This window comes from Larus michahellis, chromosome 6 (assembly GCF_964199755.1).
Source record: "Larus michahellis chromosome 6, bLarMic1.1, whole genome shotgun sequence".
Lineage (NCBI taxonomy): Eukaryota > Metazoa > Chordata > Aves > Charadriiformes > Laridae > Larus > Larus michahellis.
Genome location: NC_133901.1, coordinates 61246445 through 61269065, shown reverse-complemented (window position 1 = coordinate 61269065; position 22621 = coordinate 61246445). Strand labels below are relative to the sequence as shown.

Genomic DNA, 22621 nt, shown 5'->3' with positions numbered 1-22621 from the left:
TGCTAAATTACAAAGCTCTGCCAATGGAATCACATAAAATGTCCATGAGAATCAAATGCCGAAACAAAATCCTTGAGTTAATGTGAGCACAGCAAAACTTCCCTTAGGAAAAGAAGAGGGATCCAGGCTCTGCAAGAAGCCTGTTTTCCTTCTTTCTGCCTCCCATGGCAGAGGGAGATTTCTTGGTGTGCAGATCTCGGGGTTTGGCTGTTTGGGAGATTAGCTTAAGCAATTTCAGTGCTCTGCCCTTTAGTAGTTATTACTGGCATTTTAGAATTGAAGCCATGGAGAATTGCACTGTAAAAGTTCACAGGAATTACCTTAGTAAATCTTCATCAGTGGTACAATCACTGCTGTGCAGGCTCCTGCGATCCCAGCAGAAATAGACATAGTCCCCATTCCTCCTTTAAAACAGGATCAAAAAAACTTCAGTCACATCTAATGGATGCCAACTTTAAAATCTTTTTGGAGATTTTAAAATCTCTTTAAAATCTCTTGTGGAGGAGATTCCTTAATCATTTTTGCTGGCTGGTCCCAGCAGCACCCATCCTGTCACCTCCCTGTGCTCTCGGGATAGAGCACAGGGAAGTTGCATGGGAAGTCTCCTCTTAGTGTCCCCAGGCAGCCAGTGTGCCTGTGGAAGTAAATGGAAACAATGGTGGTGGAGCAAAAAAAAAAAAAAGGAATCAAGGTGGAAACAGAGTTCTGATCCTATATAGCTCCGTGCTGGGTGATTTGATCCCATGTGTGAAAAGACACCCAGTTTTACCAACAGCTCAGGGAGTGGTGGGGCCAGCCATTTCAACTGATGCCGCTTTGTTTGAGCTGAGGATTGTCAGGCACTTGTCTGGAACCTTCTTGAGACAGAATGAGAGGGGATGAATGTGGGGGCAGGTGTGGGGGGGCTGTCCTTCATGATACAGTGGATTGAATTATCAGGAGGTGTGGGAACTGGTGTTGCAGGTGAAGAAATGCATGCCCGTTCTTCATCTTATGACTAGGAGGGCACATGCTGCACCACACAGTGCTATTGGGTGGTGGAAGAGGCTGCGGCCCCGTTGTCTCCCTTCTTCCTGGGAGCAGAGGGACAAAGGGCTGAAGAGCTCTGAGAGGGAACTTTCCTGAGCTCACTGGAATGAGCAGCCTGGGAGTTACGTCGTTCCCTGCCCTCTCGTGGCTAATGTGGAAAAAATCATGTCTCTCTGAAGGGAAATGCATTTCAATCATGCTATCTGGGCTGTTTTAATTAATATTTTGCAGTGAGCTGCGAAAGCATAAAATGTTATAAACTGCAGTGACTAATAATACTTAGCAATTTATATATTCCAAGAACTCTGCAAATGCTGGGGTAAAATCATCCCTTATCAAACTTTCCTGAAGGTTCGTTACCCTGCATGTCTGTTTCAAGCAGAAGTCAACAGCCCTTAGAAGCAAGGAAGGAAATGTCAAATCATAGATTTTAATTAAAACCGAGATTAAATATGAGATGGTAAAAATTCAGCCATTTCTGTTTCAGTGTAAAATGCTGCTTCTCTGATCAGAAGGTGGTAATTATATCAAACAAGAGGCTGTGCTTCTCCAACAAGGAGAAATATTAGAAGTAGTTCTAAAATTAAATGTCATGTAGTATTTCTGTCATGTAAGTGCTAATGCTAAAATGCCAAAATCCTCCTTCCTGTAAATCGGCTTCGTCATTAAACAAAGTGCAACTTCTTAATTGATCTGAAAGAGCCCAAATTGAATACTGAGAATCTGGTTCTGTATTCTAGGATAAATTATCACCATGAAGAAAATCAAACTGTTTTTCTTCAGGTGATGGATTATGAGATGAGCACCCTGCACTGCTTCAGAATGGCAGATGAGGATGTCCCATACAGTGACAGTGGATGAGATGGCTTTAGGGCTGCATTTAGGCCATTTGCTTTGGAAGATACAACTGATTGAAACTGCTAAGGTCTTTAGTTTCAAGAGTGTCTGGAATGATTGCCCAGGTTTGCCGGAGTGTATCTACCTACGCTGTCGACAGAGAAGTTGGTAAAACCCCTGAACAGGAGGTGGGCTGAATTACTCTGCAGAGTGAAAGTGCTGTAGGAAATAGAGGTGTGCCATGTTCTGGGTTCTCAGTGGTGACACTATGGGGCAGGTGTCCTCCGAAGGTGTCCTCATACTTGTGTGTACCTTATACCTTGGTCATGTTCTAAATAAACTCAGCATGTGACCGTGGAGAAGCTGTCATGCTCTACAGCAAATCCCACACCGTGGGGATGACAGGGAAACTGTAGATGCTCAGCACAGAGAGTATCTGTCCTGCAGCATAGACACGACTCTTCAGACCCATAGTTACTTTGGGAGTCACAAGACTTGGGCTGTTTGTTGTTTCCATAAAGGGTCCTTCACAGCTCTGTTGTTCCCTCACTCAGTTCCTTGCTTTAAGAGTAAGCCTGGGTAGCATCCATGGAGACTCAGCAGGGCAGGTAACAGTGCTGAATAATAGGCCCTTGGCTAGGTTTCTGTCAGACCTAAGCCACAAGCATTACATTATCATAGAATCATAGAATGGTTTGGGTCGGAAGGGACCTTAAAGATCATCTAGTTCTAACCCTCCTGCCCTGGGCAGGGACACCTCCCACTAGACCAGGTTGCTCAAATGCCACCTTCAAATGCTGCTTCTGGTCTCCTTCCAGCGTGGAACCACAAGAGTGGCATGGAGTAAACAGATTGGCTGTTCTGGGCTCTCTCTTGATATAAAGGAGCAATGTATAGCTCTGATGCAGAGTGGAATGAAAGAAATAATGGGAGGCCAAGGCAGTTGAAAAAGGAAGGAACTTAAAGGAAGAAAGTAATCAAGGGTGGATTTATGAGGGGTGTACGGGAAAGAAATGTTGTGTTGCACAGAATGTATAGTGTCACTTCATGTCACGTGAGGCTGGGAAGCAGAAATGCTGCCTCAGCAAATAGGTTTGTGACAGTAGCAAGAATCTGTGCTCAGGATTTCAAGAGTCTTGGTTTTGTTATTTTCCTTTCAGATGCCCAATACATCACCTGCAAGATGCAGAACTGCAGTGAAGCCACTCGCAGCAAACCCTTTCCGGGCTATATTGACCATAACTCTCTGATCGTCCAGGATGATTATGTCTTTGTTCAGGTGCAGAACACCCTCTTCTCTTATTTATTCTATTGTTTTATATTATATTGTTCTATATTATGTTATTTTCTCTTCCATTCCTTTGCATGTGTGTTAGCTCCCAACTAATCAGACAACACTGGATCCAGATAATAAAGGCACTGAGTGGATGGTAGCAGTTGATTACAATACTAGTAGTGTTCCTTTTACCTCTAGTATCTTTCCACTGTACGCTCCTAGAGTTCCTGCCTGGAGCATCCACCATATGCACTGGGGTGCCCTGTGCCGCTCCCTGCAATCTCATCAGCTCTCTAGCGTTACTGCTCTAACCCCCCAGCTTGAAGTGGTGTGTCAGTCATCTGCTATTGCAAGGGAGTAGACCAAAGCTTTTTGGACCGTGAGAGGGAAATAGGAAAGGAGGGGGAAGAACCAAAGAAGGCGAGTAATCAGGCTTTATTGTTATGCCTCAGTTGTGATTACAGTGAAAAGGCTGAAGATGAGATGTACTCAGCCAAGCTATTTCAGGTGAGGGCTGGTGAATAGATCTGAACTACTGTGGGTTTCATTAGCCTGCTGCCAGTGTCCATGTAATAACAGCTGAAGAGGACAAAAATAACAACACAGTTGTAGAGAACATGGTGGTGAACTGGAAATCATTAGGACTAAACTGGTCTTCCAGATAGTTTATATTCTGCCATGCTTGGGGGTGGAGCAAAGAGAGAGGTCTGATATTTAAAATTGGGTGAGTTGATTGCTAATTACCTTCAGTTAATGAACTCAGTCATAAACTCCAGTCTAAATCATCCACAAATAAATCTGGGACATACATTCCAGAATAGCTTTTCTGCCTAGTGTGTCTGAAGCATAAATGAAAAGTTTATGTGGTAAGGAAAACAGGGGCACGCATCACTGTTCAGCCATGCTCTCTCATTTCAAAATGACTGTGTGTTTGTGACTCGAGTGACACAGGAGCTGGGGAATTTCTCTTCATATGTGAATTGATTCATTACTTCATCACTAATGCCTTGGTTTTGCACTCCTCGAGATTGTTAGTTTTTTCTGTTCTGACCTGTTGTTATTACACTGTAAAGAAGCCAATCCCTTTGCCTCATCTGAAGTCAATGCTGGGAAGATTGTCTACCTTTCTGGATAGCCCTCGTATTTTGATGGTTTTCTCGTCTATAAACTGTTGTATAGTGCTCCCAGGGCTGTCGAATTTTGGCTTTGTTTCACCTCTGTGCTAGCCGCACGGTGTAAGGAGGAACGTGTGAGGAGAAGCAGCCTTTTATGATGTTCCCCTTAATGCCCAATGGGACTTTGCACAACTTTATATTTTCACGTTTGTAATGCAGTTTGAGAAGGTATCATGTAGTGTTTGGAAAGCGCCTATTTTAATCCTTAAACTTCTTAAGATTCTTAAACAGAAATAAGTATAACAGGCCAAAGAAATAGTACTTACCAATCATTAATAATTGACACAGGTATGAAATAATAATATTGTAATCCCTGGAAACAACCTCTGCTGTATTTGAAGTAGTCAGTGAATTCACTGTTGGCTGGTAATTTAAAATGCAATTCTTCCAGCGGTTACATATGTATCTGGATGTATCTGGCTGGCAAGAAGCGGCTAAATAACACGCCACGGCTGATGCTGGACCCTGCCTTATCCCAGGCACTGATCTTCAGAGGATGAATAGCCCTATAACAGACAGTAAAGGCATGGAAGAATAGATGAACACCCTGAGCACCCTCCCCTAGCCTTCCCTACCTTCCTTGATCTCTATCTAGCTTTTCTGCAACTAAGGCATTTGGAATGAGAGTTAGTAGGCTCAAAAGCACGAGGATAAGGGAATGTTGGTTTATTTCTCCTACTACACCTTGGTTTATTTACAAACTCACACTCTCTCATAAACAATGCTTCTGTCCTTCCTTCCTCTAACTTTTGCCCAATTCCCTTAAAAAAAAAAAAAAAAACAAAAAACAAACCTTGAAGAGTTTTAGAATAAGAAATAGTTCTTATTTTACTTAATCTGGGATGAACCTAGCCTCTGTGTGTCTTGCATTTTAAATAACCGCAGTGCATTTTAATACACTTGCTACTAAAGAAAAGTCTTGATAAGCCCAGATATCAGGCAATTAAAGCAAAGTTCTGCATGGAGAATCCCTTGGAATATTTGTTCTTCAGTATCTTTCATCCAAGGATTTCAAAGTACACATTGATTATACTTCAGCTGCATTGGAAGCCAGATAACTCTGACGGCTTTTTTCTTTCTATTTTTTTCCCCCCTTTAATAGGTGGTAGGAAATGAAACCTCGCATTGCTCTAACCCAGCCTTTTCAAGGTCTTGCCATCAGTATTTAGGCACTTAAATAAATGGCCAGATTAACTGAAATACCAAATCAACTGAGCTGCTCTTGCCTTCAGGAGCTGTGAATGCTTAGCTGATCTGGTAACAGATACATGTGATGTCTTCTACAGAGCCACACAGGAACCAAAGCTGGAGGCAAAAATAGAAATCAAGCGTCACGTCTGCCAATCTGCTGATCTAACCAATAGCCTACACAGCAGCTCCGCAAGTAGCAAAGAACAGACTGTTTTGTGGTAAGGCAGAAGAGAGCTGTGGTATCAGCAGGTGACATAATGGCCCAAGTGAAGCCAGGACTTCACTTCTCCCAGGCTTTCACCTGAAATTCTGGCCTTTGTCTCTCTTTGCAGAAAATGAGATTCCTCTTCCTTTCTTTTTCAGCCACCCTCAGCTGGATCAATGTTTACTCATCAATTGTAATAGTGCTGCAGTTTTAAGCCATTGCCACCAACACTGTGGTATTTCCCTTGACATGTTTTGCTTTATATTTTCCCTGATGATAATAAAAAAAAATTTAAAAAATCCTGGTGATAACTTTCCTGCTTCTCTCATAGTTGACATCAGGAGGAAGACCACATTATTACGTTTCTTATAGGAGGAATGCATTTGCACAGATGAAGTTGCCAAAGTACTCCTTGCCCAAGGTAGGTTGCTGTTGCTGGAATGGCCATATGAACATACAGATATTTAGATTGTACAGAAATTGTTGAATACAACACAAGTAACTGCAAGATGACATGCAATGAGTGAAAACGTCATTCTTCTTTAACAGAACATTTGCAAGCAAGAAAGGACTGAAAACAAAGTCAGCACTTTGGCTAGTCAAGGGCATCAGCATGAAATGTAGACAGATTACCACAGTTCATGTCAATTACCATTTCTTTCCAGTGGTTAATTAAGTTTTGGAGGGGACTCTCTTTTCTTTTTTTTTCTTTTTTTTTTTTTTCTGTTTTTGTGGTCTTCAAATTCCCTTCTCCTGTCCCTATCCTGTGTGGGTCGCTTTTTGTGCTTTGCCTCATTAGCAGATTTTAATGGGAACGAAGCAAAGAGATGTCTTTGTGTGTCTGCTCCATATCTTCCCTAATTAAGAACAATGGTGAATTAGCATTGGAGCTTGAAAGACCATTGCAGCTTCCTGGAGCTGAATTTTTGTTGAAAGACCTATATAAAATGTTAGCTCCATTTTGAAGAAATCACCATTTTGCAGCTGGCCTCCTAACAGCTTCTTGACAAAGACAGAGGAATTTTTTTTTCAGGCCTTTTCATTGTTGATGTCTTAAATGAAATCTAAGATCAAAGGTAGGAAATAATTTTGTGATTTATATGAGGTATCACATCTGGAGAAAAATATATTCTGAGAAATTAAGCAAGGATTGTCAAAAGGAGGGGGGGGAAATGAAAGTGCAAGGTTGGCCTGTTCCTAGAAGTTGAAAGTACCTCAGATTTTGTAGAGGGAAATATTCAAAGGGATAATTTGATTAACATCACAGCTGGCTGTCTTTGATTTCTCACCCCAGTTGAACTGTTTATAGTGGATTGACTGTATGACCTTCATCATATAACCAGACTGCAGCTCAAACCCAGGCCTTCGGTGCCGTATCTTACCTACTCTGCCGTTGTACCCTTTGCTCCTGTGTACATCACCTGAGGACCCAGGCTCACAGGACATTGAGGACCCTACCAGAAGCCATGGTATCTTCTTGGCTCTAACACAGGAGACCTGTGGTCTGCCCCAAAGTCTTCAGTCACGTTTAAAGGCAGTACTCTAAGGCATGGTTCGAAACTGCCTGTTCGAGCAAGAAGGAACTCTGCCAACTCAGATCAAATTTAAAACAGGTGTTATCTGAATTAGCCCTTAGCAAAGGAGTTGCATTTTTAGCATTGTTATTGTAACACCCAAATCAGAATTGTCATTTACAGCTGATTCAGACAATCTGTATGGAGACCGCTTGCTTTGAACTGGCTGTCTCCTTTACCCCACACTTATTTTTCCAACTATTCTCAAAGAGGTCTCTGGAGGGCCAGGAAAAATGCTCTACAATTAAACTGCAATGTGTTCTCCAAGAATAGGAATTGAAACAATACATTCATGTTATATGACCCAAAGAAAAAGGCAGATATTTAAGAAGATAAGATGCTTTGGCACAATCTCAGAATATCTTCAAAGCTCAAAGAGCTACATTTGGCTTGGAAGAAGCTACAGTGGAGCTGTGGCTGTCTAGTAGGCTGCTATCAAAGCAGGATAGCTGCTTTTATTAAAAATGCACAAAGCGTTGTACTATTCAAGGAACTGAAACAAACAGCTACTTTTATGCCCAAGTTCTCTTTTATCTCCTTCAGCTAAGAAAGAGGGGCCAAATATGGTAAACAGCACTAAGCGACTTCTGGAATCGAAGACAGAAATATCAAGCTTTTTGTCTCTGCGTGTCACCCTTCCTAAACTGAAGGGGTGTGACGGCAGGGAGCTTTGGCAGGTGCTACTGCTGCTCAGGCAGGAATGGCCCACAGCAAATCAAAACTAAAATATTCTTGTTGGCGTTGGTAGCCTGGTAGCTAGTTTGATTAAAAGTGTAAAGTAACTCGAAACTCTCTCCCATACAAGAAGATGCCTGCATATGTGCATACAGATTGTGTTAACCTTGTAAATGGTCTTTATTGAGACCTGTTAATTTCTGCAGTGATGTCAGTCTGTGGGTTGGTACTGCCTTTTCTGTACCACGGCACCACAAAGTGGGCTCTGTCCCAGACTCTGAAATGTCACTCATGATAATCACCTTAAATGTACACACAGGGTACATTCACTCCATTTTAGACCAGTGCGCTGGGCAGACATCTGTGAATATTGTAGCAAGCCAAGCAATTTCTCATTTAAAAAAACCTGTCCTTAACTGGTGCTGGGCTGAATACTGATAGGATAGGTGTGTGTGGCACCTCTGTTTTAAATTCATCACCTTCTTTCAACCTCAGGAATGCACATCCTGATGGAAGAAGCAATAACTGCAAAAAAATCCTTAAATACAGACCTTAAAAAGAGCTGACAGTCCCAGTAATTGACAGGATAAAACAGGCATTACACATCCCTGCTATTTAACTTGCCAGGAAGAAAAGTTCCCTGACCAAGTGCAAAAAGGGCAATTGAAGCATGTTTAGTAATTCAGAAAACCTTGGCCTTTAGTCATTTGAGTAGACACCTGATCAAACCATCCACGGCATTGTGCTCTTACTTTTGTCTTTGGAAAGGCAAGAGGGACTGATAGTAGAACTGCATAGTAATGTGCTTCCACTGTGTGCTGGAACAGAGAGAGGAAAGCTCAGGGTCTCAGTGGGCAGATGCATAGGGAGCCCCTGGAGATGGCAATGACAGTTTGAGGAAGGTGCCTTGCTTTACTTTCCTGTCCTCTTACCTTTCCCTAGAGAGGTGAAATAAATGTCTGTTGTAGTAGTGGAAGATGCAGAGAAGCTTTTGCTCCGTATCAAGATGAAGGCTGTCTTTTTGTATTATTTCTCCTCCAAAAAAAGCAACCCCCACCCTGAAAAACAAATAGAAATAATTGAGTATGATAAGGATATGCTGATTAATTTTAATTATCCCAATGTGGAAACAAAAAAATTCCTGATGTTGGTCAAAGACCTGTTTGATGCCCATATACTGATCCCTTTCTATCAAAGCTGTGCATTGTTAACTGCATCTATTGGGCAAGGCCTTATTAAGAGGAAAAGTTAATTGATCCACAAAGGCAAACACTTGGAACACTATCTTTTTTGACTTTCTGCACTTTGTATATTATGCCAATTCTGCCTCAGTCTCTGCTTCTCCAGGCTCAAATTCCTTCAGCCTTACTGGGATCTTCTTTAGATTTATATCTTACAGCATGATCTGATCAGAACTCAGGAAGCATCTAGTAAATAAAGTAACTTATTTGCTTCTTAAGCATTCATTAATTGCCTTTAGTTTTCCCTGGTGTTGATCAAAATATCTTTTTACCTTTTTCCCCTAGTTATTGCAAAACTATTGATTAAAATGGTAAGTTAATGAAACTATACATTCACCAGATAAAACAAGTTTTACTTATAATCTCTGTCTATGTCTAAATAGAGAGGTCTGCCCATGTCTATATGCACATACGCAAAAGTTTAAACTTGAGATTAGAGCGGTGCTAGCCACTGTTGCCTGAAGCACATTGGGAACACGTGCTCATGTAGATCTACCGGGAGATTGACTAGGGTGACAGTCTGAAATAAGGAGCCTCTGACAAACAGCTGTGTAACTTCTACTAGCACATCTGGAGCTAAGAGAGGATATCTATTCACAACCACCATTAGTAGAAGGCACTGGGACTTTATATTGCCTTTTCTGTTGCCTTGGGATTTAAGCTAATCTCTTCCTCTGCAAAACCAGCCCATCTTCTGGGATACATTTTTCTCCAGCGCAAAGAAGCAAGTAAATCAAGTGAATATTCATCCACTCCATACTCAGATCTGGATCTGGATGAACAAACAACTGTTCTGAATCTTAACTTCATGGTGAATAGACTTTCAAATTTATTGATCAAATTTCTTTATTATATTATTTTTCATCTTTACATTACAAGGCTCCATCTGGAAGTATTAATTCCCCCTACAAAACCACGAGAAAGTGAATTGTTAAAGACTATTATTAACAGAAGGAAAGAAGTAGCATCAGCTTCCAAAGGGTATATTTTCTGATAAAGTTACCAGTTTTGCATATAGAAAGCCCTGGCTGAGATTCATGGAAGCAGAATTAACTTTGGGATATCTGCCCGAAACAGGCAGAGCAGCTGAATCTTCTGGGAATCACCTGGTGCTAAGAAATCTGCATTTCTTTTCCTACTTCCACAGATTTTTATGGCACCAAAGAACTGAGGGTGCCTGTGCTGGGCAGATAGAGCCTGGGAATTTCATTGTAACAATCTCTCTCAGTGTTTTTTTCCACAGGGTGGTAATTTCTCCAGGCATTGAAAGAGGGAATCAAGTTGAATAGTTTTTGGATTCTCTTTAATTATGTAATCTTTTTATTCCTTCCTGCTTGCTGTAACGCACAGAACAAACCAAGTAAAACAAAACCTTACTCGTAACACTAGTGATCTAACTACACTTCTGCTCTTTACATCTAGTGAGGATTAGGGTTGTCTTTCTGTTATATTTCTTGGGATGTTTAGCCAGGGGTCCAGGGCCTTGGCTTCTACTCAACACTGTCATTAGAAATAATAAGTAACAGCAGCACTGGCTGCAGATGGTAACCCATTAGATGCTCTTCGTATCAGTTCCCAAGCATACTTGGTTTCTGAAAGCCAAGCAAGAAGCAGATGTTTCAGATGCTGCTTTTTTCTTCTTTAATAAAAAACAAACCCTCACAGTTTTAATATCTGTGATTCTACAATTACTCAGGTGCCAACACACACCCGCCCCACCCCCAACCCTCATTAAAATGAAAATGTTGGTGGGGGGGGAAAGTCCTTCTGTATAACACTGTACTGCCAATGTAAATGTTCAATTAACACCTCATCAGTTAATTACTGCTTTGAAAATTGGCAAAAGTGAGCTGGTGTAAAATATTCCTAGATGGAATTATCTGCTTACAGGAGTGTTGTCTACAGTTTCCGATTAAACTCTAGCCAAAATATATCCTTTGCTTCTCCACTATTACTCTGGTGCCCTTGGAAACAACAGAGCAGAGCTCCCTCTAGTAACCTTCCTCTCTTTTCTCTTCCTAGGACATGCATGTTATCAGCACAGATGAGAATCAGGTGTTTGCAGCTGTACAAGAGTGGAACCAGAACGACACGTACAATCTGTATATCTCCGACACCCGAGGGGTGTACTTCACCCTGGCCTTGGAAAATGTCAAGAGCAGTCAAGGGCTGGAGGGGAATTTGATGATTGACCTCTATGAGGTATGTCATGACTCCAAACATCTCATTCCTATCTCAGGAGCTCACGCAATGCTGGTACTGTTTCCTTCTTGCACATCAGTCTCATAATATGCATGTAAACAGCAGAACCAAAAAGTAACTAAACACATAGGTTTACCCTCCTTTTACTTAAGGGCCTCAGTGCAATCAGCTGAGTTTCAAGGTCAGGTCTTACACAGGTGTTGAATTTAGGCCCACCCTAATATTGTGAACAGATTCACTGCTGTATTCTTCTGTAGGCTCTCAAGTGAGGAAGAGCTCATGGTTCTTTCATGTACATGAAGATATGCATCGGAAGTTGTAGTGGAGTAGTTCATTCAGCCCCTAAGAGGAACTCTTTAAGTTCCTTGCCAAAATCCTGCTGACCCACATGGTCCAGCCTGTGGCTCTGAAAGCTCCCAACACTCTGAATAACATCATTCTCTAAGTTTTGTTGCATTTCTGGCAGCCTAATTTTTTTTGTTTTAGAAGTAAGAAGAGACATCAGTTTTCAGCTATCTTTGCCACTTTCCTGAACTTGGAGTATTCTGGGAACTGAAGTGATTTTAGGTGCACCCTTTTGGGCTATCCCATGAGCATGGAAACTCTCCTACCAAATTTTATGTCCTTTTTACCCCTGTGCCATTTTCTGACAAGTACATTCTGCATAAGCTCACCTGAAAAAAGACCAGTTTACATTGTCTTCTATGACAACTGATCCTAAGAATAAGACTTTAAGTGTGCCCGTGTACTTCTCTTGCTCTGCTGCCTGTTTTACTTCTGGAGAAAGTACTAAGCTAAGTAAAATTCAGTCCTCAGCTGCTGTGTTGAGGGACAGCTTCTCTTTTCAGGTCTCCTCCAGGTGATTTTCTGACCATGAACTAGATCTGAGTTCCTTTGAAAATGAAGATGCTTCCCGTATTTCCTCATCACCGTCTGAATATTAGCTCTGCTATATAGTTTGCCTTCAGCTGCCCTTTACTTGGAAACCACCTTGAAATGTCCAGACAGCCCATGTGTTGCACATAAATGCAGATGAACTGTAGGAGGATGGGCACTGACATTTCAGTCATTTGGACATTTTTACTATTAATCTCTCTGCAGCGCTGGCAGCCAATGGAAAAAATGTTGCCTCTTATCACTGTCAGCTCAAGAAGCAGTTTCACTGCATTATGTAAAGGTGTCCTACATCCCAGGGGGAAAGAAAAAGCCTTTGTTTTGTTTTATTAGGCTGACACCACACAGTAACCTGGATTGAAATTAATGGAATCAGACTTGTAGTGTCATATCTGCTGATTATCTAGATAGAAAGAACATTGGCTGACACTGAACCTGGCACAAACCTTCCTTTCAATTTGATGTTCTATCTGGAAGGGAACAGAAAGCCATCCAGCATGATTCTCCCAGTAGGGTTGTTGCAAATGATGAATGCTCTAGGGGTAAATGGAGACGAAGATGGGAGAAGAAATAAAAACAGCCGTAGATAAATTATAAGGAAGTAGAGAGATTGCAAAATGAGTCCTTCCGTGGTGACAGTGGTATATTTAGAAATGCAAGATTGTTTGAGAAGGTGGCAGAGAAAGACCTGTTTAACGTGCATGTGTCCGTATGTATGTTTGTTAGGTGTTAGAAGTAAGTTCTTCTGGTTGCATTGTAGCGGATGTGTTTGTGTGCGTAGATTCCTAGACTGATTCTACATCAAGGATAAATGTGCTCAGTGCTGCTCAATGGGGAATTGCATTGGGCATGAAGAGAAAATAGAAGTTCTTTCATGGTGCCTCATCATGTTCTCCCTTCTCTTCTCTTCTCTTGTAAGTCATCAGGAGCCTTTCTTTTGGAGGTTGTTATTGCAGTGTGTGGGCTCTTCTGCTGCTGGACCTTGTAGAGGAAGAGGAGACCACTCCTAGAGGGACACTATCCCCCTTCTGCATGTTGGACAGGGCAGGGTATGAGAATAGCTCTTCCTTCCACCACTTTCCAGTGCCACTTCATCAGAAGCCCACCAGACTCCACGTTCAGTGGGTCTGCAGTCACAGAAGGGCTGTCCTAGAGACCATCTCCTGGAGCAAGGGAAGAGCAAGAATGACTGGCTGTTGGGTCTCAGTGGCCTTTCTAGTTCCTGCACCTCTCCAATGACATGATATGGCTCTGCATGGTTCTGTAGTTGGACTTGTCTGCAGCAAGACAATCCTGCCCGTGGGAATGCATGCCTGAAGTGGTAGCAGACTGTGAGATGTGTCTATAGCTATGGTATATATGTCTGTCGCTCTGGGACTTATTTTTTCAGCAGTATGCATCTTAGTTGGGAAGTATGTGTTTGATGTACGAAGTTGGTGATGGGGAGTGAAGAATGTGTTTTGAGTTGTGTGTTCAAGTGTCTTGTATGAATCTTTCTAAAGCTGTAGACACCATTTGTATCTGCACACAATGCATGTGGGGCAGTGAGGATTGTCTACAATGCTTGTGTGGGAGCTGATGGAGTACTTTTCGCTCTGACCACTGGTGGTCATATGCGCTTACTTGCATGAGTCTTTCTCTCTTATTGTTGTATGAACAGGAGGGATGAACAAATCATTGTGTGTGTCACGGTTGTGTGTTTGCAATAAGTGTATCTCTTCCTATCGAGAGCACACAAACATGTATAGTGTGTGCGGTCTTTTTTTAAGATAAAGCTGTCCAAGACTGACAGCATAACTTACACTTTGCTTTCTCAGAAAAGGGTTCTGAGTCCCAGCCCATGACTAGAATCATAAAAAGAAAAATTCACAGGATTTCAGAACATATTTATCACCTGATATATAAAATGCTCTTTAATCATTTATGGCCAGCGTTTCACAGGGACTATATAATACAACTATTTCAGGACAACAGCAAAGAAAAGTACAAATGGAGCTATAGGCTCTGGCCTCTAGTAGTAAAGGCAGGACTATGTTATTTTTCCGGCCCTCTCTATTCATGCAGTGTCACTGGGAGACAGGGTACCCTTGTCTTTTCAGGGTGCTTTTCTGCTACAACAAAGAAATCCTGAATCCTTAGTTGGGTGAGACCAAACAATCCAGCTAAAAATTTGAAAATACTATCTTTTTATGCTTATATCAACAATAGATTAGTTAACTACTTAATTTAAAGATTATTGCCCGTTATAGCAAGTAATTTCTAAGTCTTTACATAACTTCAAATGAAATTCAGTGCCATTGCTCAAGCAGGAGAGTGCTATTCAGAATGACCAAGTACCCCAATGACCTGTACCAATGCGCTGTACACTAGTAGTCCCACAGCATGTGACTAAAAGTGCAATAAGGTTCTACTCACTGGGAGCTGCAGCATCCAAATCCAGCCACATAATTAAATCAGTTGGGCTGGAACAAACTCTGAACCTGCTGTGTAACCATTTGCCACATGATGCCATTTAAGTCATAATCTCTATGAATAAAGTCTTGATGAATGGTTCTTTGCACTGGTTCTACATCATAAGAAAAGATGGAGTGGATGACTGAACAGACTTGCTGGAAACTAAAAAGTTTCTCACTTTCCCCCTCCTTCTCCCGATTTCGCTTCCCTTTTTATTGCAGCACTCAGATTGCAGAATGACAGCCTAACAAATTCATTCGCAAGCTGCAGCAGCTATTGGGCTATTGATTTTCAGTGTGCTGAGAAGATGGGAACATTCTGCAGTGTGAGTTGTGGTTTGAGGTTGGCTTTTTTTCTCCCAACTAAGACACTTTTGGGCTTGGTTCCAAAGTGAGTCTGTTAGCATCACATCTTTAGAAAATCCTGCTGCAGGTCTATGGAGTAAAGCTGTTGGATAAAACACCAGGAAAAATAAAAGGATTAGAACGTCATTTCTAGCATTCTGGTGGCCTTGCTTGAGTCACCAGTGCTTTGGTTTCCTCACAATACTAAACCATAATAAAAATATCTTTGTGCCCCAAGATATCCTGATGAAAAACTGGTAATTATGAAATACATTGGAATCCTTAGATGAAATGTCTTAAGCAGGCTGTACGAGAATAGAAGCACTGAACTGCAAGTTTATGTGTGTGTTGACATTTTCTTTGCAAGGCCAAAATTGCTGCTGTTTCCCGCTGTTGCAGTGTAAGAGACAAATAATTGCCCTATACGTATTTCACCTTTCAGGGGGACGGATGCCTACACAGTTGAGAGATTGTCACTTTATAGATAATACTATTGACGCCTTACCATGTTCCCATGCTGATTCTGAAATATGAGCTTTCTTTTCCATTTGTTACCTTTCCACCTCTGATGGTCTTATCTTGCCCGCAGCACCTCAGCTTGCTTTCCTTTGATGGTCCTTGGCAATTCTTGCCCTGACATCTACCACACTGACACAGCCACCAGATCCCTGTTGGGTTTGACAGGACAAGAGAGGCACATGCACAGAACCTGCATTGACTTGATCTATTTTTCAGCCATGTCAATTTTTCCTAGGTAGCAGGGATAAAGGGAATGTTCTTGGCTAACAAGAAGATTGACAACCAAGTGAAAACTTTCATCACGTACAATAAAGGGAGAGACTGGAGTTTGTTGCAGGCTCCGGACACTGATCTGAGAGGAAACCCTATTCATTGTCTCCTAGTAAGTACCTGGGGGGAAACCTGGGGGGCGGTAACATCCCAGAACAATATTTTTCTACCGGATAACACAAGAAGGGGAGGGTAGCTCCTCTCCCCATGTGGTATAACTCGGGGAGGGAATGCTGCATTATAAAAGTGCTGTACATAAGCCCTGGGCTGCCAGATGGTGTTCCAAGAGCTGGCATTGGAATTTAGCTTAATTTAATTTAATTTCTGGAACAAAAGGAACCATTGTAGATCAACTTCATTCTGCACAACTGATGGTCTCCCCTTAAACAGCAGGTGAAGCTGGACGCCGTTTCTGCGCAGTTGGTTCTGTGGACACTAGATGGGAGAAGTGAGCTGTTGTAGCTCAGGAACTTTCAGGGACCTGATAACTTGAGACAGGCTTAAAGGAAAAGGGAGCTCTGATTTCTTTCAGGCCCCTCTGTTGGCAGTATTAATATTTATCGTTTTCTCTTTGAGCTCAGAAGTAAGAATCGACACATTCATCTAAATATATGTATAGCTATGTGTTGGGTGTATATTGTATCTGTCTCTGTACTTTTGGATATAGATCAACATATAGACAAGTCTTTAATCATCATTATATGCAAACAGTTTCCAAGAGTGAAAGTGAAATATAAGCAGTGTGAATAGGATTGGAGATTTCTGTCAAATTACAAAGCTTAGACTGATCTTAACGCATTTTTCAGCCTATATAATCTATACACAGTAGTGGAATAATACGTAGAATCCCCGGCTTTGATATTCTCAATAGCTTCTATGCTACACAAGTTCTAACACGGTTCCAAGCACTATTTAGACTGCTCTTCCTCCTGCTGTCCTATGCATGTTATTTTCCATCAGAAAAAAAGAAAAAAAGAAAAGGTGTTTCTCATTTGGAGGCTGTAAGTTTGTTAGAATCTGAATCGGTGTTATATTTCGTATATTGTGGTACGTAGCTGAATGCTACTAATCTTTTTAACTGAACCCCATGCATTATTGCAAGAGCAAAGAATAAACAACTTGATATTTGAAGCGGTTCAAATAATTGATTTTTTGATTGAGCCAAAATTCAAGCCTTTCATTTTCTCTCCAGTTTGGAAAAAATAAATAGGGAGGACTGAGGGTCAAACTGAAGAGTTATTTCAGAGCATGATAAAATTTGTTTGTGTTTGTTTTCTTCTTCCAAGTTTTCAAAAATTGTAACTAAAGGCATTTTTAAATTAAATCTTTCTAAAAGATGAAACCCAAAAAGATGACATTCAGAAAACTTTGCAGATATAAAACAATTGAATTTTTGGAAGGAGCTATGTGTAGAAGCTTTTGTGTTTCAAATATATTTTGTTAAACTGGTTTTAACTCAAGTGAACATAGTTGGTAAAAAATCCCACACCTTGACTTTTATCAAATTATGACCAATTTTATCAGAAACCAAATAGTTTCATTATATATTATGATAGTGTCATATTTTCAAGGGGCTGGTAAGGCAGAAGAAATAAAAACTATGTGGACAAGTAAAAGAATCGAAGTAAACTGTTCTTTTTCCATAAATTTGAGTTCTGAGAAAAGATCTTTCTTGGTGTTGTTGTGCACTGATCAGGAGAGATCTGACTTGCCATTGTGGTTATAAATGAGCCAGAGATACTGCTCTGCAGGGTCCTTATGGAATCGTCGTTTGCAGGAACTATGGATTTTATTTACAAGGATATGTTGCTGCTGCAGTTATCCACTATATAGCGGAAGTGGTCATATGACTGCGTATAAACCAGGACTGGATGGTTCTTATGGAGAGAAGGGATTATGGCCCCCTGAAGCCCTCCCATTCATGCTGTATCTGCTACTATGCTCATGGGCACCTGAACACAATTAATTTCATTTAAAATTAGACAGATATGCCTGGAAAAGATGGAATTCCCTTGAGGGTGGTAACTTGAACAAGCCAGGCAGGGGTCACGAGTAGGGGCAGAAGTGTGGGCACTTGTAGGGACACAGTGAGAACTGAGCTAGAGAAGCTCTTGCTTCTCCGTGGATTGTGTTTACATCCTTGTAGCTCCACTGTGCACAAACGACTATTTAAACACTGCTTCATTTTTATTTTGTCTTCTGTGCAACAAGGTACTTGCCCTAAGGATTGCTTCCTCCTGTGCAAGTTCGGTGTAGGCTTGTCACTCTGTTTTCACTGGAAAGCAATTGTTTCTTAAATGCGCTGTGACTTGGGCTGGGATAGGCATCTTGGGTCCATGGGCATCTGTTGGAAGCTGTCCATGATTTTGGGGTGGTAATGGACAAATCCTCAACGGACTTAAACTGTGTAGCTCAGTCTTTGTTCCTTCCAGAAGGAGAATGGGAAGGAACTTAGTCATCAGCCCTTCCCCACAATAAGGCCGGGGGAATGTTTAGCCGTATTTATTTTTCCTCTTCCCTTAACATCAGGTAAAACGGGCAAGAGGCCTTTTTCATTGTCTGAGCCTGTCTGAGCACTCCTTCATGCTAGTGGAATGGTAGTAGAGCAGGGATCATCAGATGAGCGTACAGGGTCTCAGGTGGTCAACTTGCAAATTTGCAAGAAAGCAAATAGAGGAAATCTGAACTAAAGTGAGTCTTTAGGTCTTTTACAGGAACATGCAGTCTGCCTGCAAGAGAAGGGGAGGATAGCGGTACAGAAAATGCACCAAAACCACAAATTAAAATAACTATCCTGCAAGAGAGAGCCAAGCTATTTAAAAATTTGATTTGAGCTTCACACTTAAAGGTGGGGGAAGAAGAAGGCAGAATATGGAATATAAGAATTCAAGAAATTATAGAGAAAAGACCACAGAAGTTGGAAATGGTAGGGAAATTTTTGAAGAAAGAGCACTGGAAATGTACATGCCTGGAAATAAGTCAGGGATCCATAAGGGCATTCTGCTGAGGGAAAAACTGGAGAAAATTGCTCTGAGGCAATTCTGTTCCTTGTCAATGTGACATAGCTGTAGTATTTAAACAGTTCACAAGTTCCACGCACCTCTTCAGCCACACTCTGTCTACCCCTGCATCACCCACAAGTTTTACCTCCTTACATCAGTTGCTCCTTTTCCTTATACATATGACTATTCCTGGCATGATCCTGCATCTCCTTATGGCATGGCTAAGTGAATTCTTAACAGTCCATTGTAGATCTAGCTTAGCTCCCATCCTTGCTCCACAGCAGATGCTAATGCTTTCATGCTGCCGGTTTTCAGCATAATTGTCTCTAGCGATGGCTTGGGACACAGCAATGACGTATGTTCCAGCTTGTTGGCAGAATGGGATTTGCCCTTTCCCAGAGTGACGGGACTGTTCCCAGCCTGTGAGTGCAATGCTGTGTCCTCTGTGCATCTGGTCTTTCAAACGAAACTGAGGTGGAGCTAATGCAGAAATAAGTACGTGGCAGCTAAGTTGGCAGCTAAGGAGGTTAAGAAGGAATCTGGTTGAAACACAAGGCAAGCCAGACGGAACCAGCCCTTTACTGACAGTACGCTTGAGGTGTTTCTTCCAAAGCTACTCAAAGAATTCTTTGCATTTTTTTCTGAGATGGCTGTGAATAATGAGGATGGAGGAAAGCAGTGAAATTCCCTCTAATCCCAAGGTTTTCTTTTTCTTGTTTGTACCACTTGTTTTCTACACTGAATGCACTTAGTCTTCATAAAATAGCTGCCAAGGTATTATATCCCAAAGATGCTGGTTTTGTTTGATACTTATCTTGTGCTCTGAGGTGGTTAACTGAGGAGTAATTCTGTCTTCAAGTTATGGGCATCTGTCTAGTTAATCAATTAGCTTTCAAGGATGGTCTTGTGGTTAAAACACTGGGCTGATTCTCTAGAGAATCTTGATTAAATTTTTAGGCCCATCTCCAATTCCCTGTGTGACCTTGGGCAAGTCATTTATTTTCTCTGTGCATCTCTTCCCCAGACATCTGTTTATTCCCTCCCAGATTTTGTTTGTCTTGTCTATATGGATTATAAGGATTTCAGGACAAAGATCCATTTCTCGTAAGGGAGGGCATTCACACCATCTGCTGCAGAATAATTTAAGCATCAAAGTGAGGTGTTTTGAATATCTCTCCTGGAAGTGTTTATCTCTCTTCATTGCTCCTTGCTATTGCAGGTGAGCAAATACTGTGACCACCCCAAGTTTTGTGAATGGTGTCTACCATCATCCTTGTGTTGTAATACTTTGCCCCACTCCTGATCGGGGACAGTCACTAATAGCTTGTTTGTGTCACGCCATTGGAAACTGTTCAGGCAGGCGTTGCAGGACAGCCAAGAAGTGGGGTTTGTAGGTATTTGTAAGAAATTTTACTGAGGTCTGATGAGCCTCCTGAGAGGGGTGCATGAAAGTGCTGGCTTGAAAATATTAGGAAGCACGTAACAGACTCCAGCGTGATTGGAGGAACGATCTCAGTGAGCAGAGCAATGGGCTATGTTACTCGTGCTTTATCTTCTGCCTAGGTTATAAATGATCTGTGGCAGTGGTTGTCTGTCCCTTGATTTCTACTTAGCATATCTGTGTACTAGGTAATGATAGGGAAACCCAAAACTGGTGATTCTGATTATAATAATGATCTCAGTAGCATGTTGGTAACAAGAAGAAGGATAAAGAGAATTGATGGAAGTTATAAAAAACAAAGCTGAGGTGTCTGTATATGAGTTAAGCTGTGGGAGCTAGAGGAGGAACACAAAGGGACCAACAGTATGACGTAAGACAAACCAGTCTGGAAAAATATCTGTCAATGAACTATACAAGGATACAGGTGGAGAAAGTGTACATCAGGGATGGAGAAGAGAATGCTGCCACAGTAAGGACATGAGATGGCCATGGGCAATAACTTTACGTGTTTGGTTGAAGTGGAGACGTTGGTTTTTGCACCATACCCAAATGTCACTAGAGACTGTAAACATTACTGCACTCCAACTAATAAGAAGTCATGCCACTAAAAATACCATCTCTCTGCTTAGACAGGTGACCTGGCTTTTAATATTTGAGATATATATTCCATTTCTGTGTACTATGTCTGTGAAATGAGACAAATTTGAAAGAAAAGCTCTGATAGCACAAAGATTTGAATCTAACGAGGTCTAGTCTCTGTCAGAGTGGGGAACTGGCTGAGTTGCTGCCATTAGCTACTGTCTTCAAAATGCTGAAGCGGGCTTGGAGTACGGTAGTTTTAAAAATATGTTCTGTATTTAGTCTTTTCACAACGTATAAAAATGTAAAAGGAAAGAATTCATGCTCTTGCAATGCTTTTCCACTGCCTGCATGCATGTCAGCTCGATTTGGTTTCCACTCCCTCCCTGCGCCCCCGGGCTGCTCCAGCGGCTGCCCTTGCAAGGCTGTCAGCTAGAGTTAGGCTGCTCAGTACATTCCACTTGGCAGGTCGTGTTCCCTTCTGCACCACCCTGTGTCCCCTTTTCCTGTCTCATGTAAGTGAGAGCACCCATCCCTCCGCACCACCCTCATTCACCTTTGCCAAAACCCCCTGCCATTTTCCACAGGGAGATTTTCATTTCAGAGTCATAGACAACTACTTTGAGATGGGGTGGATCAGTGGTCTTCCTCTGGTGACCTATGGGACTAGGTTTCCTGCAGAGGAAGCCTACAAAACTTTAGAGAATTAGTCTTTAGGCAGCTGATATTAGACAGAAAGACCTGCCTTCTTAGAGCCTGAAGGTCCTTCTGCATAGCCTGTTCTGCTCGTCTTAGAGCTGTGCAAGCTGAAGCATGGGCTTTGCTGTACTTGTATTCCTGTGTGATGCCCCCCTCAGTTGGGGCAGTTTGCTTCAGGTTTTCTTGCTAGTATTTTTCCACCTCCCTTCACTTAGCGTGTTTCATGAAGGGCTCTTCATGAGGTTTGGAAGAAAAAAATACTGAAAATCCAAGAGAAGGCAAAAATTATCAGAAATTGGCAGAAATTATCACGCTACAGGTTTGGGGAATTGTAATGGCAATTACTACAAGGGAATTGTAACGGCAACTTTGGAAATCTGGCTGGCTGTCTTACCTTCTTGCCCAGCTGATTTATTCTGTACCATTCCTGTCTTATCTCAGTAGCTGAGATGCAAAATCAATAACAAATAGGTGAGGTTCCCATGGATGTATTTGTATGGAAATCTCAAAGGTCACATCCAGATGGGGCGATGAAGCATTGTTTTAAGCAACTTTTAAACTAACACTTTCCAGTCCTGGTATTTCTTCTTAGAGCAATGCAGAACAGAGTCATGTGTCAAAAATACTCAGAGTCAAGAAATGGTACGACTCTGTCCTAATTAAGTTGTTTCTTGGGGCTAATTAGTGGTGACTCAGCACCACACCGATAAGGCTATATTGCTTCTTATTGTAGAGACAGCTTGGGCACTACTGCTCTGAGAGTCACTTCATCATATCTGCAGCCTCGCTTGCTTCTCAAGAGAGCTAGGAGCCAGGGGAGCTAGGTAGTCCTTACCAGTAACCTGCCCTTGCAAGCCTGGTTGCCTCCTTTGTGGGTACAGCTTCAAAGATCTTGTCCTTGTGAGACGGTTTCAGCCTAGTGAATGAGTTTCCCAGTGGGAATGGGTTGCATTCAGAAATGATAGCAAAGCTCTTGCAACAGAAGCAGGACAGTGGCTGTGTCTTTCTACGGGT

At 41.8% G+C, this 22621-nt stretch overlaps 1 protein-coding gene across 6 annotated transcripts in view; it reads left to right on the top strand.

Annotated features, from left to right (window-relative positions):
* Positions 1–22621, top strand: part of LOC141745444 (VPS10 domain-containing receptor SorCS1-like) — a 306057-nt gene that overhangs the window by 224559 nt on the left and 58877 nt on the right. For all 6 annotated transcript variants that reach the window (XM_074593201.1, XM_074593202.1, XM_074593199.1 and 3 more), the window contains exons 7-10: positions 3027–3145; positions 6045–6134; positions 11226–11405; positions 15852–15998. In XM_074593201.1, the coding sequence (XP_074449302.1) occupies positions 3027–3145; positions 6045–6134; positions 11226–11405; positions 15852–15998 (536 nt within the window). The remainder of the gene's footprint in view (positions 1–3026; positions 3146–6044; positions 6135–11225; positions 11406–15851; positions 15999–22621) is intronic.